General features: G+C 40.3%; 2 protein-coding genes across 5 annotated transcripts in view; both read left to right on the forward strand.

The window, feature by feature from the left end:
* The window catches only part of LOC116698112 (phospholipid-transporting ATPase ABCA1), a 40266-nt gene extending 25977 nt beyond the window's left edge, over positions 1 to 14289 (forward strand). For 3 of the 4 annotated variants that reach the window (XM_032529882.1, XM_032529897.1, XM_032529891.1), the window contains exons 16-49: positions 260 to 481; positions 582 to 786; positions 916 to 1029; positions 1597 to 1771; positions 1925 to 2056; positions 2148 to 2287; positions 2394 to 2531; positions 2858 to 3087; positions 3232 to 3304; positions 3437 to 3639; positions 3826 to 3877; positions 4090 to 4203; positions 4464 to 4612; positions 4780 to 4904; positions 5417 to 5515; positions 5694 to 5883; positions 6002 to 6096; positions 6202 to 6234; positions 6553 to 6658; positions 6972 to 7046; positions 7173 to 7342; positions 7463 to 7640; positions 7802 to 7917; positions 8020 to 8164; positions 8345 to 8468; positions 8596 to 8725; positions 8880 to 9063; positions 9279 to 9385; positions 9686 to 9827; positions 10088 to 10222; positions 10356 to 10459; positions 10582 to 10674; positions 11243 to 11486; positions 11600 to 14289. In XM_032529882.1, the coding sequence (XP_032385773.1) occupies positions 260 to 481; positions 582 to 786; positions 916 to 1029; positions 1597 to 1771; positions 1925 to 2056; positions 2148 to 2287; positions 2394 to 2531; positions 2858 to 3087; positions 3232 to 3304; positions 3437 to 3639; positions 3826 to 3877; positions 4090 to 4203; positions 4464 to 4612; positions 4780 to 4904; positions 5417 to 5515; positions 5694 to 5883; positions 6002 to 6096; positions 6202 to 6234; positions 6553 to 6658; positions 6972 to 7046; positions 7173 to 7342; positions 7463 to 7640; positions 7802 to 7917; positions 8020 to 8164; positions 8345 to 8468; positions 8596 to 8725; positions 8880 to 9063; positions 9279 to 9385; positions 9686 to 9827; positions 10088 to 10222; positions 10356 to 10459; positions 10582 to 10674; positions 11243 to 11486; positions 11600 to 11743 (4686 nt within the window). In that variant the 3' untranslated portion in view covers positions 11744 to 14289. The remainder of the gene's footprint in view (positions 1 to 259; positions 482 to 581; positions 787 to 915; positions 1030 to 1596; positions 1772 to 1924; positions 2057 to 2147; positions 2288 to 2393; positions 2532 to 2857; positions 3088 to 3231; positions 3305 to 3436; positions 3640 to 3825; positions 3878 to 4089; positions 4204 to 4463; positions 4613 to 4779; positions 4905 to 5416; positions 5516 to 5693; positions 5884 to 6001; positions 6097 to 6201; positions 6235 to 6552; positions 6659 to 6971; positions 7047 to 7172; positions 7343 to 7462; positions 7641 to 7801; positions 7918 to 8019; positions 8165 to 8344; positions 8469 to 8595; positions 8726 to 8879; positions 9064 to 9278; positions 9386 to 9685; positions 9828 to 10087; positions 10223 to 10355; positions 10460 to 10581; positions 10675 to 11242; positions 11487 to 11599) is intronic. The other variant, XM_032529907.1, reaches the window with a different exon arrangement.
* A 190-nt stretch (positions 14290 to 14479) lies between these two features.
* spink4 (serine peptidase inhibitor, Kazal type 4) lies at positions 14480 to 16617 on the forward strand. The gene is made up of 4 exons (XM_032530661.1): positions 14480 to 14662; positions 15713 to 15744; positions 15933 to 16048; positions 16435 to 16617. Exons 1-4 carry the CDS (start codon positions 14611 to 14613, stop codon positions 16478 to 16480), a joined length of 246 nt encoding a protein of 81 aa, XP_032386552.1. The 5' UTR covers positions 14480 to 14610; the 3' UTR covers positions 16481 to 16617.
* The last annotated feature ends 1052 nt before the right edge of the window (positions 16618 to 17669 follow it).

The raw sequence follows: 17669 nt of genomic DNA on the forward strand, positions 1-17669 counted from the left end.
ACACACACACACATGCATTAAATACACTTTGTCATGATGTAGCAATGTCAGCAAATTATAGAAAACAAGTGAACACACTCACATTCTTCATGTTTACACTCAATATTTAACTTGATAGTCACTCTGTTTTTCTATAATCACAACAACTTCAATCTTTAGAAATGTCATCAAAATGTGAAAAAGAAGTTATATCATAGTGCTGTAACCAGGAAACTATTTAATTTTCTATCTCTTTTTCCCCTCTTTCTACACTTCTCAGATGGGAAGCCTGCTGCCATACAGTAACCCAGGCGTGGTGTTTCTTTTCCTTGGATCCTTCGGCATTGTTACCATCATGCAGTGTTTCCTCATCAGTACCCTGTTTTCTCGTGCCAACCTGGCAGCCGCCTGTGGTGGCATTATATACTTCACGCTCTATCTGCCCTACGTGCTGTGTGTCGCCTGGCAAGACTACGTGGGCTTTGGAGCAAAAATTATAGTGGTGTGTGGAAGAATTTGAATAATACACATTTGAATACAGACATGAATACTCAGTCTTTAGTTTTGAGAACTAAACTGTGGCTTTTCTATTGTTCTCACAGAGTCTGCTGTCTCCGGTGGCTTTTGGTTTTGGCTGTGAGTACTTTGCCCTGTTTGAGGAGCAAGGGGTGGGTATCCAGTGGTCAAACCTGCTGGCCAGCCCTCTGGAGGAAGACAGTTACAACCTGACCACCTCTATCTGCCTCATGCTGTTTGACGCTGTGCTCTACGGAATGATGACCTGGTACATTGAAAATGTGTTCCCTGGTGAGTCATGTATAGGGTTTACAAATGTAGTATTTTCCCCGTAAAGTGCTAAATCAATGATGTACATTATAGTATTTAGGGTTGTATTGGCAGACAGTGGTAATATCAAAACAATTCACTCTTTTCCAGGTCAGTATGGAATCCCCAGGCCTTGGTATTTCCCTTTCACTAAGTCGTACTGGTGTGGAGAGAAAGAGAATAACAACATCTCCACCCCTCTGTCGAAGAAGGGCAACGCTGAAGGTACAAATCATAATCGTTATTATCACTATTTATTTTTTTATATTTTGTATAGTCATGACCGAAAGAACGAGATCCAGGGTACAAGCGACCTAATTGGGTTTTCTCAGGAGGGTGGCTGGCGTCTCCCTTAGAGATAGGGTGAGAAGCTCAGTCATCCGAGAGGAGCTCGGAGTAGAGCCGCTACTTGAAAAGGAACCAGTTGAGGTGGTTGGATAGTTTGTTTAGATCAAAATTTTCAGTTAATAAACCATTAAGGGAAAATCTTGTTTTTGAGTGAACAAATCCCTATATTGTGTGCTATATTGACTAAGAATGCAAGTTTTCTTGTCACTTTCACAAAGCAAATCTAGAATAATCTCAACAAAGCTCTTGAAGCTGTGGACGGCTGAGCCCCAGAGGCCCAGAGAACATTGTAAAGAACTGCAGTCTTTTGTAACACCATGTACAGTACCTCATGCAGCTGGCTAGAGATGAGGCTGAATATTGCAGAATTGTTGCCACCTCTATGCATCTTTTCAAACCTATGTTTATGTTATTGCTAAAATGCTTTTGCTTCCTTGTCCTCAGCTGTGTGTATTGAGGAAGAGCCGAGCCACATCGAGCCCGGTGTTTACATCGAGAATCTGGTGAAGGTCTACAGCCATGGAAACAAGCTGGCTGTAGACGGACTGTCCCTAAGGTTCTATCAGGGTCAGATAACGTCCTTCCTCGGTCACAATGGAGCTGGCAAGACCACAACTATGTAAGATGATACACATGTTATCTGCAGGGATTCTACAATTATCATATTATCATATTATATGAGCATCTGAAACTAGTTAAAAGATTTTTTAAATCTACTCTTTTGAGATGGCAATTGATGGTGATTATTGTGTTCCCGCCTACTTTCTGATAGGTCAATACTGACGGGATTGTTTCCACCCACATCTGGCACAGCCTATATCCACGGCAAGGACATCCGCAGTGAACTAAGCGCTGTCCGGCAGAATCTAGGTGTCTGTCCCCAGCACAACGTACTTTTCAGCATGTACGTATTCATCATTGAGAACTGAATTCTTTGCACACTTGCCCTCCTGTGTTTTGGTAACTGTGTGATCTTTTGGTTTGCTGTAATCCAGGCTGACGGTGGAGGAACACATCTGGTTCTACGCCCGTCTGAAGGGGCTGCCGGAGGAGAAGGTGAAGGCTGAGACAGAACAAATTTTGAACGATGTCGGACTGCCTCACAAACGAAAGTCTCTCACTAGCACGCTGTCTGGTTAGTTATTTCCATTTAGTTTTTTTACCCTTTAGTCTATTCACAAGTAATGTCAGATATGTTTTACATTAGTCATACTGACTTTTTCTTCATGTTGTCTTTGTAGGAGGGATGCAGAGGAAGCTGTCAGTGGCCCTAGCTTTTGTTGGGGGCTCCAAGGTTGTGATCCTGGATGAACCTACTGCCGGGGTCGATCCATACGCACGCAGGGGCATCTGGGATCTGCTGCTTAAATACAGACCAGGTAAATACAACTGATTTTTGGTGCTTAGTCAAACTACTCTGAAAAGGAATTTTAGTTGTTGTATACAAGACAATAATGTAATGTGATTTCATTAGGTATTTATATTTGTATTTTTAATGCTGTGCTCATGACAGGATGCCTATCATTGCTTTTTAGGGAGCCTATTGTAACATCAGGCCAGGGGCTGCAGATGAAAACTAGTCTTTTGGCATATGTACAGACATGTTTATTAATATGCACTGTCTGTAAAATAAAATTGTCTATGACTTTATAGGTAATTCTACAGTTTGTAAGCTTATGTGTTTGTCCCTCTGTTCCTCTGTCAGGCCGTACCATCATCCTTTCCACTCATCACATGGACGAGGCTGACATCCTGGGTGACCGCATTGCCATCATTTCCCACGGCAAGCTGTGCTGCGTAGGCTCCTCGCTCTTCCTGAAGACCCATCTGGGCACAGGCTACTACCTGACCCTGGTCAAGAGAGACTATGACTTGACACTTCAGTCCTGCAGGAATTCTGCCAGCACCGTCTCCTACAGCAAGAAGGCCGGAAAGGTAAGAGAGATGTTATAGAGAACATGTGTTCTTAACACATACAAGATATGTAGTCCAACATCCAGTGTTGTTAAAGAGATTCAAAAAATAATAAATAAATAAATTAAAAACCTTACCTCTTTACCTTCTTTGTTTTTGGTTCAGGAGGACAGTGTATCAGAGAGCAGTTCAGATGCCGGTCTTGGTAGTGAACCAGAGAGTGAAACCACCACTATTGGTAAGAACTGAATAGGCTACCTTAAAGGGTGACACATCTATTCCTTTAAAATTAACTTTGCAAGGCATATAAGATGTCAATATTTGATCATTTCCTCTCACCAACCTCTTTCTACCAATTTCTTCCTTACAGATGTGTCCCTCATCTCCAACTTGATTTTCAAGCACGTCAACCAGGCTCGCCTGGTTGAGGACCTCGGCCATGAAATCACCTATGTCTTGCCCTACCAGTCAGCTAAAGATGGAGCCTTTGTAGAGCTCTTCCACGAGCTAGATGACCGACTCACTGACCTGGGAATATCTAGCTATGGAATATCTGATACCACCCTGGAGGAGGTAAGGAACTGAAAGAGCTTGCACACCTTTTTGTCTTGTCTTATTTGACCTCTAATAATAAACACCATAAAAAGTAAAATAAATATCATGTAAAACACACTTTGTGTGGATGGCTTTTTTAATGTTCTGTTTTATTTATTGTTTCTTTGTTTGTTCTGTCAATGTTTTAATCGCGTGTCTCTGCAGATTTTCTTGAAAGTGGCTGAGGACAGTGGAGTGGATGCTGTTGAGCTATCAGGTGAGATTTATCATGCATTTTGAAGATTCACAGCATTCCCAGACCTAACATGTGCATTAAAAGGTTGACATGCCCATGTTTTGGACATATGCTAGTAGATTCAGTAATTGCTTTTGGGTTAGTGGAAAATTGCGGAAGTGCTCTTTAAACAAATCAGAAGACTTGAACTTCAAATAGTTTAAATGAACATGTTGACCCTTGTGTGGCTGCAGATGGAGTCGTGCCCACCAGGATTCGTCGCCATCATGCATTTGGAGACCACCAGAGTTGTCTGAAGCCCTTCACTGAGGACGACTTTGATTTCAACGACTCTGAAGGTGACCCAGGTAGAACTGCACTACCTAGCATGCAGTGCAATGAAAGCAATGTTTTGTTTTGTTTTGCTCTTTGTTGTCTTTGCACCAAGTTGTATTTCACCAAGAATATGCATAGAAGGAAACATATACTTTTTTAATGGAGAAAAGGTTTCTCATTGTTTAAAGAACTACATTTATGTTGCAACGTTCTTACTAACAACTTATTAGGAATATTACTAAATCAGGACATAGACAAGTTTGCTCATGTGTAATGGGTTGTCTGTGTTCAGAATCCCGTGAGACTGACTGGCTCAGTGGAACAGATGGCAAAGGCTCATACCAGGTCAAAGGCTGGAGTCTGAAGAGACAGCAGTTTGTTGCGCTACTCTGGAAACGGTTCCTCTATGCTCGTCGCTCCAGGAAAGGCTTCTTTGCTCAGGTACAATGACGCTAGATCCATATTCACGTACTGTAAATATGCAGGTAGTCAATGTAGATCTTTCTCTGTTGCACCAACCATGCCTCTTAGAATGAAGCAATAGTTCTGAGGTGTGTCAGTTTTCATGCATGTTTGTTATAATAAAGCATCATATTGTTATTTTTCAGATTGTTCTTCCGGCTGTGTTTGTGTGTATTGCCCTGGTGTTCAGTCTGATTGTCCCTCCGTTTGGAAAGTACCCAAGTCTGGTTCTGGATCACAGCATGTACGAAGAACAGTTTACCTTCATCAGGTGAGATATCGTTCTTTATGTCCGGAGAAATTGCATTTTTCTCCCCATCATCAATATACTGTAGCTCTAAAAGCTCTTGTACAAAAAAAGAGATTTCTGCTCATTTTATACATTTTTTTTTAATTTTTCCGTCAAAGCACTTTTTAACAATCAATTCGCCACAATCAAAGCATTCACTATTCAAAAGAAACAAAAAATTAAATTTTCTCAATAGATCTGTACTGAACACAGTTGTAAAGATATTTATTTTATCCACAACTATTGTGAAGTAACTGTGAATCTTAAATTCAGGTTTCAAAGAGTTGTGGTGTCCTAAATTGATATTAGTAGACACGTCACGATGTTGGAACTTGTCTTTAGTCTTAAGACAATGATAGCAGCTTCACATCATAACTCTTTCAAACTGATAAACATATATTGGTTTGTTATGATTTGTTTGTGTATTTCCACTTCAAGACAGTTAATAAATACTATGTAATATTAAAGGCAATGGGTTTTCTATGTCTTTGTAGTAATGACATGCCAGAGGACCCTCACATCAACAAACTACTGGGAGCTCTGACAGAAAACCCAGGATTTGGAACACACTGCATGGAAGGACAGCCCATACAGTGAGTTTTGCGGAGAAAAGTGAACATACATTACATTTAGCAATATAAAAATGCAAACTGTAGATCTACAGTAGTTCTGCACGCAGTTTTAGTGAAAAACACAAATATGGTAGTCTGCACATGCACATAGAATGGAGATTTGGAGTTAAATAAAAACGGTTCAATTTCTGTGCTCCAGGGACACTCCCTGCACAGCAGTTGAAGATGAGTGGTCGGTCCCGGAAGTCTCTCAAAGTGTGAAGGACATGTTCGACAAAGGCAACTGGTCCATGGAGAATCCCTCTCCCATGTGTGAGTGCAGCTGTGAAGGACGGAAAAGGATGCTTCCGGAGTGTCCTGCTGGCGCTGGGGGACTTCAACCACCACAGGTTGGTGACACCAATCAATTAGAAAGTCAAAACTAAAATGTTAATCAATCCAAAATTACAAAGGTAAAGACCAAATGTGCTCACAAAATAATGTGGATTAAATGTTTTGTCTGTGTAGATGAAGATCAGTGACCAAGACACTCTTCAGAATTTGACTGGCAGAAACATCTCAGACTATCTTGTTAAAACCTACGCTCAGATCATTGGCAAGAGGTAACATTCGCCTTACATTTTTGTTACACACTTAAATTAGTTCTAATTCTTGCTTCATTGTTATCTTTTACTGACTTTGAGTCATTTTTTCTTTTTCTCTTTCAGTCTGAGGAACAAGATTTTGGTCAACGAGTTCAGGTACATAATCAGACTAGATTCATATTGAGCTAATTTGTCGATATGATTTTGACTTGAGTGCCTCTCTGCTGTGTCCTTTGCTGATATAAAAACAAATCAATGCTGAAGACTTTTAAGAAATTGTGCATTTCTTTCACTGCACTGTAAATTGTACTCTTATATTTCATACCCATCTTATTCTATTTTAGCTGTGTTTATATTCTCTTTAACAGTTGTTTTATTTGCACTTTAATGTTTTATGTAAATCACTTTGAATTGTTGCTGATATGTGTTATACAAGAAAAGTTGCCTGGCCTAAAAGGATTGTGCTCTAAACAGATACGGTGGCTTCTCGTTGGGCGCCAGGAGTTCTCAGCTCATGTCCCACACAGATGAACTTGATGATGCGATCGTTCAACTGAGGAGACGTTTCCATCTTGAGAGAGTAAGTTATTTCCTTATAGTATTTTTTTACAAACTGCACTAAACTAATGTGCAAGAAAACACTAATGTGGTAAATCTCACTACTGTGGGTTCAGTTAGTCAGGGTAAGACACTAACTGCTATATACAGCAACTCATTTCTACATGTTTATATTTTTAATAATTACAACTGTAGTGACGCTAAACTGGTTAGACTTGTATTACTGCCGGTTTGAACTGTTTCAAGTTACCCATGTGCTAAAGCAGATGTTCTCTTTCTCTTTCTCTCTTTCTCTCTCTTTCTCTCTCTCTCTCTCTGCCTCTCCAACCGTCCAGGGAACTGCAGCAGATCGTTTCTTTCACAGTCTCTCCAATTTTATCCAAGGATTGGACACTAAGAATAACGTCAAGGTGAGCACACACACAAACACACACACACACAAGTGGATATACAACAACACATGGTTCTATTCATAAAAAAATCCTATACTGTGTATACTCTTCATTTGTATCATTTGTCTTTCTCTCTGTTTCCAGATCTGGTTCAACAACAAGGGCTGGCACAGCATCGGCTCTTTTCTCAATGTCATGAACAATGGCATCTTGAGGGCAAGTCTGCAAGCTGGCCAAAAACCTACAAAGTTTGGTATTACTGCCTCCAATCATCCGCTCAACCTCACCAAGGAGCAGCTATCACAGGTCGCATTGTGAGTATTATTGTTTATCTGGGGTCACACTTAAAAATGAGTGAGCATTTTTTTTGATCTTCTAAGACACATCACTTAGTCATTCTCACTTCTTCTGTTGCTCTGTTCCCCCTCTTTTAGGATGACAACATCAGTAGATGTGCTGGTTTCCATCTGCGTAATCTTCGCCATGTCCTTTGTCCCTGCCAGTTTTGTTGTTTTCCTCATCCAGGAGAGAGTGAACAAGGCTAAACATTTGCAGTTCATCAGCGGAGTGCAGCCTTTGCTCTATTGGCTGGCCAACTTTGTCTGGGATATGGTAAGATATTTCAGTCGAGCTGGACCCTTGGCCCTGTTTGTACCTCTCCAAACTATATTAAATATCACAAGAGTAAAGTCCAAATAAAATAAGAACATAATGCAGTTATTTTCATGATCAAATTAACTGAAGCCTTTTTTCACCCTCTTCCTTTCTCACAGTGCAATTACATCGTCCCAGCCACACTGGTCATCATTATCTTCATTTGTTTCCAACAAGACGCCTACGTCTCCTCCACCAATCTGCCTGTGCTGGCGCTGCTGCTGCTGCTCTATGGGTAAATTTGACACACACTCAAGTGGTTTTGGCACTACTTTTCTTTATTTTTTCTAATTCTCTAACCTCCTCATCTGAAATGATCTTTGTATCTCTTTTCCAGATGGTCAATCACCCCTCTGATGTACCCAGCCTCGTTCTTCTTTAAGATCCCCAGCACGGCTTACGTGGTTTTGACCAGCGTTAACATACTGATAGGAATCAACGGCAGCGTCTCCACATTTGTCCTGGAGCTGTTTGGAAGCAATGTAAATAATGTCTCCAAGCCATATTGATTCATATAGTTAAGAGGAGCAATAGATTGATTGATTTTTGATTCAAAAAAGAAAGAGAGGTTTTTGAATACAAACTAAGGTTACTAAGGTTAGGTAACTGCTTTAACGCTCACAATTGAATATTAACTTCAATTCCCTTTGTTCCTATTTAAGGAAGTTGGTGGCATCAACGACATCCTGAAGAATGTGTTCCTGATCTTTCCTCACTTCTGTCTGGGCAGAGGACTGATTGACATGGTGAAGAATCAGGCAATGGCCGACGCTCTGGAGAGATTTGGTAATTACAGCAGACCTTTTTTACAAACTACCGCAAATGTATCCTTATTTGTTTTTGGCAAGGAAAGTAAATGAAAAATTTCTAAACATTTTTTATATGTTCTCTGGTTCTGGTTGGCTCTCTGCAGGGGAAAACCGATTCCGCTCCCCTCTGGCCTGGGACATGGTGGGAAAGAATCTGTTTGCAATGGCCATTGAGGGTGTAATCTTCTTTGGCATCACCGTCCTTATTCAGTACCACTTCTTCTTCAAGGCCAGGTGGGTAAAACCTTCAATACCAATGGGATCTGTCAGAATGTAACTCACTAAGTTCAACTTAAATGAGACAAAAACTCCACTCCAGAGTTGTCCATATAACACTGTATCCATAACTAAGACTCACTTCAAACCACAAATGTGAATGCCCTTCCAGGTCATCCACCAGTCATCTGAAGCCAATTGGGGAAGAAGATGAGGATGTGGCCAGAGAGCGACAGAGGATCTTGAGCGGAGGAGGACAGTCAGACATCCTGGAGCTCAGACAGCTCACCAAAATTTACAAGAGGAAACAAAAGCCAGCTGTGGACCGGCTGTGTGTTGGCATCCCCCCTGGAGAGGTACGATATAGACAATATTCTACATTATATACATTATTCTAAGTTTTATTCAGTAGCCTACAGATAAATAGTTTGTGAAAAAAATTGTAAGGATGATACAGCATGATCAGCCAATACAACAAATGTTCAAGACAAAGACAATACTCTCTATAGTATTCCTGTGGAAAATAAACTTACTGTGTCCCGATATTGACGTTGTCCCACTTTTCCTGCAGTGCTTTGGTTTGCTGGGAGTGAATGGCGCAGGGAAAACCAGCACCTTTAAAATGCTGACAGGAGACTCTGTGGTCACCGGTGGAGAGGCCTTCCTGGCTGGCAAGAGGTAAGACACATCATACCTCAAAACATACAATACATACAATCTTACTATTATTCCTCTAGTTTATTTAGCCTGCCTAACTGGCAAGAAATAGTAGTCACAAAAAGTCTTAGCATCAGTGATCTAATTAAAGAAAACTCTATGAAACAATCTGATTTGCACTGTGAGTTAAATCAGCTTTCTTTCTTTTGTGAGAAACCATTTGATAAAAGGCAACATTTTATTTAAATAATGTAATTTTTTTGTTTGTTGCTTTCTATAACAAATAAGTATACTCTTCTTTATATGTTTATCTCACTCCAGTGTAACTACAGAGATACATGAGGTGCATCAGAACATGGGCTACTGTCCTCAGTTTGACGCCATCAACGACCTGCTGACAGGCAGAGAGCACCTCGAGTTTTACGCCATCCTGAGAGGAGTGCCTGAGAAGGAAGTCTGTGAGGTCAGCAACAAACACAATACATAAACACACATACATGGGCCTACTGTATTTACTATAACATATTGTATTGGTCCTATTGTATTGGTATTTTAATATGTAAATCAGACTTCTTGTTTTGTCTGTTTTTGTAGTCCACTGATGCATTATTTGGGATATTGGTCTATACAAATAAATAGACTATATCATTATCAGTCTTTATGTATGTCCGAAAAGAAAAAGAAAATGGTGGACACTCATGAAAACCATTTCCTGTCCACTAGGTGGCAGAGTGGGGCATCCGGAAGCTGGGCTTGGTCAAATATGTGGACAAGTCAGCTGGAAGCTACAGTGGAGGAAACATGAGAAAACTGTCCACTGCCATCGCTCTCATAGGAGGACCACCAGTAGTCTTTCTGGTCAGTAGAACATCTTTGAACATACACAAAATACTTCTGAATTGGATGACCCAGAAGTTGCTGAAGACAGTTGATTGTGTTTTCTACAGTACCTTGTAGCAGCAGCTGAGTATTTGTTGTTTCCCGTTTACAGGATGAACCAACCACAGGCATGGATCCTAAAGCACGTCGTGCTCTGTGGAACGCAATCCTGAGCATCATCAAAGAGGGACGATCTGTAGTCCTGACCTCTCACAGGTTAGACTTTGCATCTAAATGATATATATTGAGTTTACAAACCCATATCCTGTTTTGTTGATTTACTTATTTACCTCAACATGACTAACTTCATCCTGGTGTGTTCTTATGTGTTTTTGCAGCATGGAGGAGTGTGAAGCCCTCTGCACCAGAATGGCCATTATGGTCAACGGCAGGTTCCGCTGTCTGGGCAGTGTGCAGCACCTCAAAAACAGGTGGGAACCCATGCCAGAATAGTATTTCAGAAAAGCTCACACGTATAAGAAATGAAAGAATAACAGTTATCCCCTAGGTTGTCGCTTAAACCAGGGGTCTTCAACATTTTAAGCCAAGGATCACTTAACTGAAAGAGAGATGCTGCAGGGACCCCGTATTACATATATTTGATAAAATGAAGTTTAAATTAGGGCTAACTTGTAGGGTAGCAGTAAGCCTTTATACATAACTTATTTGCATAGAATACTAAGCTTTTCAAATGGCCTTATAAGTGTTGGGTTGATTTTATAAATAATAATAAACATATATGTGGCACACATCTTTGGATGGCCTTAGCGAGTACCTTGACTATGGGCCAGCAAGCAGTGGGGTTTTATATTTGCTAATAATATGTTGGATTCATGCTAAAACTTTTTAAATATAGAAAACACTTTCAAAAATTAACAATAATTGAAGATCCCCCTGCATTGAATCTGAGGACCCTCTAGATGTCCCGGATCCCTTGTTGAGGAACTGTGACTTAAACAGTTCAGTATGGTGAAATGTATTTTGTTGCATTCTTAACAGGTTTGGTGATGGCTACACCATCATCCTGAGGGTGGCTGGCCCAGACCCCGACCTTCGGCCAGTGATGGAGTTCATAGAGCGGGAGCTGCCGGGCAGCACACTGAAGGAGAAACACCGCAACATGCTGCAGTACCAGTTGCCCTCCTCCCTCACCTCCCTCGCCCGCATCTTCTCCCTGCTCTCACAGAACAAGGAGGCCCTCAGCATAGAGGACTACTCCGTCTCACAGACCACTTTAGACCAAGTAAGGAAGTGCACCCAAGGATCTCACTATAACTGGATTGTGACTTTAGTTTAGGCTGAGTCTAATTTCACCTTCATGCTAATTTCTCCTTCATCTTGTTTCCCTTCCTGCAGGTGTTTGTAAATTTTGCCAAGGACCAAAGTGACGAGGACCATTTGAAAGAGGCCCACCTAAACAAACGGGACGCTGTGGTGGTGGACATTTCCCAGCTAAACACTTTCCTCACTGACAACAAGACCAGGGAGAGCTGCGTCTGATTCTACAACATACCATCAGTGGGAGTTGCTTTGCTTCACCCACCCTCCGTCAACCCAGACAAAATGGACCACTAACCTGCAGGGGAGACAAACTATGTTCATTTTCTATTTTTTAGTCTTTTTTAATTGTTTGAGGCTGTGGCTGCATTTCAGTGCACAGCCTCTTGAAAAGGCAGAGACCGCAGGTATTGTGACACTGAAACAATGAAAACCCAATGCAAATCAATGCAAGAAATATATATGAATATATTTAAGATAAGAAGATATTCCTGTGATGGTTTGGAGACCGGTGCTTCTCCTTCACTAGATGGACAGAAAGAAAGAAAAGACTTAAAGCGACAGCAGGATTAAGATGCTGCGCTAGACTGGAAAGCTTGTAGCCCTGCTACTCACTCAACGGACATGGCATCAGTCATGATGGAAGAAAATATCTCTAGTTTTTAATTCCCGTTCCTAAATGTAGTTAGCAGTAGTCAATGGGACTGCACATGTGCTGCTCTGTATCGTGAAATCACGACAGCAAAAAGCAAAAAATAATTTCAGATAATTCACTGCCAACTGCTATACGACGAGTTGACTACTTTTTTATTCTAAGTCAAACCTCTCTCGATCTCATTTCATTAACCAGTGCAGTTGTGTTATCATGCAAGCGATGGTAAAACCATACTTTACAATCCAATTGATTTCAATCACAATCAAGCAACATATTCATTTTTACTAATTTGATTGATTGTTTAAGATAATTTCATTGTAATAGACAAACTTAACCTCTGTGGAGTTGTTCTTTCTTTGGATTATAATTGAGATTGATAACCAAGTTGTCTTTTTTATTTAAAGTTCTTTGTGCCCTTGACATTGTCTAGCACAGTGCCTATACTGTATCATGGTGGAGAGAGAAATCTGAGCACTCCATAAAGAAAAACAACAACAATGTATGTAGGCTGCCCAGGAATGTATAAAACAGATACCAACACGCATCAAAGCACAAAAAAGGGGCTTTTTGTGAAGATGATAAATGAAACTTGACTGTTTTTACAAAAACTTTGTCCTTCATTGTCAAAAACAAAAAAAAATCTTGTGGTTGCTTGATGTCTGTACAAGATCAGCAGGCTGCTGTACTGGCTTGTTTTTTCTTGCCATGCTCTCTTTAAAGGAACTGAAGGCAAATCAGAATGGACGCAAGATGGCCATTATAAACTAGCAGTTGTGACATCAAGAGAAAGCTGAAGGTTGCTAAGAAAATTTGACTGGTTTCTGAAAGTTGGAAATATATACTGCATGCTTTCCACTGGGCCACACACCGGGACTATCAGCACTTCTGTGTGTGTGTGCCATCAGATCGGCTTGTAAAAAAACTGAAGACAACTGAATTGTGCTTGATTGTTGTGGGATTACTGGCATATATGTATATGTGGAGTCCAAATCCAAAATTCTGTTGTTCTGTATCAAAATGGGATTTTTGGCGATGAGGTGGAACTGTTCCTCCAGGTAAAACTGTAACTCTCGTACATGACAAAAACAGTTTCACAGCTCCTCTGCTTGTGTGTGATCTAAAGATGGTGACCTTTCCAGTAACGTGTGCTTTGTGTGCGAGGGCACGATGGGAGCTTTTTAGACCTGAGCCAGCACCGATGTGGATGTTCTGTACAGTAGCAACTTTGTGATGTTAAGTCAAAAAAACATTATCAGTGGAGTAAACAAACAGTATCTGTGCCAAATGGAGCTGAATATATACCTTTGATCAACCAGCATAATACAGAGGTGGCAGCTGTTTTGTAGTTGTGCTTTGATTTCAGTTCTTTATCTATTGTTAGCAGCTCGAAACATATTAGCACATGTTATGTCAAATGTGTGCTACCTCATTTCATTTCTCTATCTTCTAGTCATGTTGCCAAATTCTCATCTTTCTGTCAGTTCACATGAATAAGCTGCCACACTGAAGTTAACTGTACTGTCAGTAACTCTAATTTTTTAGAAAGGAGGTTGAGACACTTCACTCAAAGCTATCTTTCCAGAGCTAGTCAACAAGCCAGACAACATAAACAGGGACCAAGTCAATTACAGTTGTGCTTGTAATTATTTATAGAACATCCCCAAAAAATTGTATTCAGGGTTTAAATTGATGCAAGATTGTCATTACGGGTTCTCTCTCAAATCTTGGAACGCACCAAAACCCTCAGCTAAATGTCAGCACTTTATAGACTTCATAGCCTGTTGTGTTCGGGTATGGTAAATTAGACTTTACAAAACAAATCTCTACACTGGAACACAGGTAAAATTCAGACAAAGCTGCACCACTGCATTAAAACATTTTGTTTGAAACTTGAAATTGAGAGGGAAGACGTGATTGAGAGTGAAAAACACAGACAGAAGTAAGGTAAAGAGAGACATGCAGGGCAGAATTAAGGTGGTGATTGTTATGTTCTCATGCTCAATATTATTATTTGTTTACATTTTTAAGTATTAAACAGCTGTTTGAGTCTGTTACAAATTGTGTATAGTTACTATTTACATTAATAAATAAAAAATTCCTACATTTTGAAGAACTCTCCTGATTTGATCATTTTGCATGTTTTTCTAGTTCTGTAGTAGATACAAAAAACATTGTTGTTAAATGGAAGTTTGTAGTTAATGACTCAACAAAAGAAGTGTATACTGTATGATGTGTGTGTGTGTGTGCGTGTGTGTGTGTGTGCGTGTGAGTGAGTGCGCGCGCTGATGACTATACGTTTCTAGAGTATGCATGCATTTGAGTGTCTAGTTTCACCTGCTGTGTTCCCACGCACACCCACACCCACACAGTATATTGGCAGTAAAAACAGACGACACGCTCAGAAGTTTCTGTTAGTTTTTCATCAACCAACATCATGATTGGAAGAGTTGTTTTTCTGGGACTCCTGCTCATCTGTGTGGCTGAAGGTAACAAAGAAAAACACCTTTTTAAAGCTATTTTTACATTTTAGTTTGAGGGTTAACATGTATGTCTTTTGAGGGATTTCTGTTTAGTTGCCATTACTTTTAACAGTGCCTGTTAAAAGTATTCACCCACATTGGAAGTTTTTATGTTTTATTGTCTTCCTAAACTGTGTCAAATGAGATTTGATGTGGCTTTGTTTACTCTAATCAACAGCAAAAAAGGCACATTGATTTCAAAGTTAAAACATATCTACAAAGTGAAATTGAGAGAAATAAACAAACATAAAATACTTGTTTAGTTGCTTAGCTGGGCACTACATTATTTTATTTACTCACACTTAGGGATATCACATAAAATCATGTACACTGTATGTCAATGTCACATAGTAATACTCTAATTGTATTTATAGTCAATTAGCAATAACTAACAACTAATAACTTATAAAATATTACTAACAGGGACTTTTTTAAAATGTGTTGTAACACTAGTTATTGTTAGCATTAATCATTAACTCGCGATGACATACAATTACTTTCGGTGCATGGATGGAGTAAGAGCACGGAGACAGCTTTGACTGTGTGACTTGGTCCACTTTTTACAAACTCTCCAACTGTAGAACAACCCAAGACTCATAACAAAACATGCTTCATCATCTCATCATCATATCCCTTCACCAACCTAATTGTTACTGAATTTCAGGCAGGGTAGAACAGGTTAGACAGCTCCCTTGTTAACTCAAGGACCAGAACACACTATAAAGCTACAATTAATGGAAATATGTGACTTATTTCAGTAACCCTAAAAAAAGGTAATCTGTTAACTACAAAATAAATGTCATCTGACAGTATCAAAGGTGCAATACTGACCTTTGCTCATCCCAGTATAAATTCATGCAAATTAAGTCTCTGGGTGTTCGGTCAGTTTTATATGCTAACAATATAATTTTTTTTACTATCACGGGTTGCTAATGTACTTGTATGTAGGCAAGAATTTATAGTATATGGAGTCATTTATGTATGTATTTAATCAGAAGTCATTGGCTTTCTTTACAGATGCTGGGAAGAACTCTGGACTCCTGAGAAAGGTGTGTGCGGCAAATAGGAGGTGTTTTGTGTGTATGTGTGTATGTGTGTATAAGAGAGAGAATGAAAAAAATACATAAACCCTGTCATTGAAGGAATTATGTGTAAACATGTACTCTGAGAAGTTCTTATGAGGTTACAAAAGGAGAAGTCAAACTAGAAACCAGATCCTGTGTGTATCTCCTGGCAGCCGTCCTGTCCTAACGTTGGTGAGGAGATCATGGCGTGCCCTCTGAACCTCGCTCCTGTGTGCGGCAGCGATGGAAACACCTATGCCAACGAGTGTACCTTGTGTGCTCAGAGACAGTGAGTACACACAGCTGCTCCACTCTCATGTCATTCCCACATTAGCTCAACATCATCCAAGTCGACTGTATGGAGGATAAAGTGCTGGAGTCACCCTCTGGTGGTGGATGAATGTAAAGACTTCAGTCACAATACTGAACCTTGATTGGCTAACAGCAGCTGATTTTAAAGGTCCCATGACCTTAGTGGTTCCCTAATACTGTATCTGAAGTCTTATTCCTGAAATTCAGCCTTGGTGCATAGCATGAGCTGTGATATCCCAGAAAAATCTTTTGACTGGCGTTGTTTTCACTCTGATCACTGACATCGATACGACGTTGAACTAGATCTCAGCTGACAAAAACAGAATGAATTGCAGCCATGTCATGTTGTGATCGTCTTTGCAGAACAACCAAGATGGACATTTTGGTTGCCAGAGAGGAAAGCTGCTGACTTGTGAAGGGAATGATGTCACCGCTTTGGGGTGACCAGTCAGGATCTGATTATCGACCCAACATGGATCTGTGAAATTACAATTCCTAAATGTTTGTCAATGCAATGAGTAATAAATGTATATCAGCAGTAAACAACCATCTGTTTTCTTTTTTTAGTCAATATAATCTATATTTCAGTCAACAAAGTAGTCTGGATCATGTTTATGGAAGGAGTAAAACATATGCTAGAAATAATAGAACTCAAGGAAAGGAAACTAGTATATGTTTTGCTTTGTTTTTTTGCAATGGAGGTGATACAAGGGCAAGGGAAAAAATGAAAGCAAATGATTTAGGTAACATAATCTAAAAACATTCCTTTGATAATGAAGGCAAGCGGTAAATGAACAGCAGGTTATCTGTGGGAAAGACAAATGTTTACACTCTACATACTGGGTAACACACCGGTCAATAATGTTCAGGTGTGTGTGTGTGTGTGTGCGTGTGTGTGTGTGTGTGTGTGTGTGTGTGTGTGTGTGTGTGTGTGTGTGTGTGTGTGTGTGTGTGTGTGTGTGTGTGTGTGTGTGTGTGTAACCTTGTTTAACTATATTCGTGGGGTCCAAAAACCAAAATACTTGTGGGGTCCCAACAGCTTTGTGGGGCCAAAATGCTGTCCCCCCACAAAATTAAAGGACTGTTTGACGGTTAAGCCTTGGTTTTAGGATTATGGTTAGAATTAGGTTAGGTGTGAGGGTAAGGGTAAGGGTTAAGGTTGGGCATTTAGTTGTAATGGTTAAAATTAGGGTAAGGGGCGAGGGAATGCATTATGTTGATGACGGGTCCCCACAAAGATAGAGCCACAAACCTGAAACCTTTGAATGCTCGATGTGGTGTGTGGTGGGTGGGTGTGTGTGGTGTGTGTGTGTGTGTGTGTGTGTGTGTGTGTGTGTGTGTTGTGGTGTGTATTTGTGTTTGTGCGTGTGTGGTGTTGTGTGTGTGTGTGTGGTGTGTGTTGTGTGTGGTTGTGCGTGATACTGTGTGTGTGCGTGTGCGTGTGCGTGTGCGTGATACTTGTGTTTGTGCGTGTGTGTGTGTGTTGGTGTGTGTGTGCAAACAGAGAAAGTGTGAGCAATGGGGAGAGAAGCACAGAGCTACACACTGGGAAAGAGGACATAAAAAACAGAGACATAAAGTGTTGAATTCTGAGGTCA

The sequence above is a fragment of the Etheostoma spectabile genome, chromosome 2 (assembly GCF_008692095.1).
Source record: "Etheostoma spectabile isolate EspeVRDwgs_2016 chromosome 2, UIUC_Espe_1.0, whole genome shotgun sequence".
Classification (NCBI taxonomy): domain Eukaryota; kingdom Metazoa; phylum Chordata; class Actinopteri; order Perciformes; family Percidae; genus Etheostoma; species Etheostoma spectabile.

Excerpts from the sequence above, each read along its gene's own strand:
- spink4 (XM_032530661.1), top strand. The coding sequence starts at position 14,611 with ATGATTGGAAGAGTTGTTTTTCTGGGACTCCTGCTCATCTGTGTGGCT. Across the intron at positions 14,663-15,712 it reads GCTCATCTGTGTGGCTGAAG|ATGCTGGGAAGAACTCTGGA; the intron begins GTAACAAAGAAA and ends CTTTCTTTACAG. Across the intron at positions 16,049-16,434 it reads ACCTTGTGTGCTCAGAGACA|AACAACCAAGATGGACATTT; the intron begins GTGAGTACACAC and ends TCGTCTTTGCAG.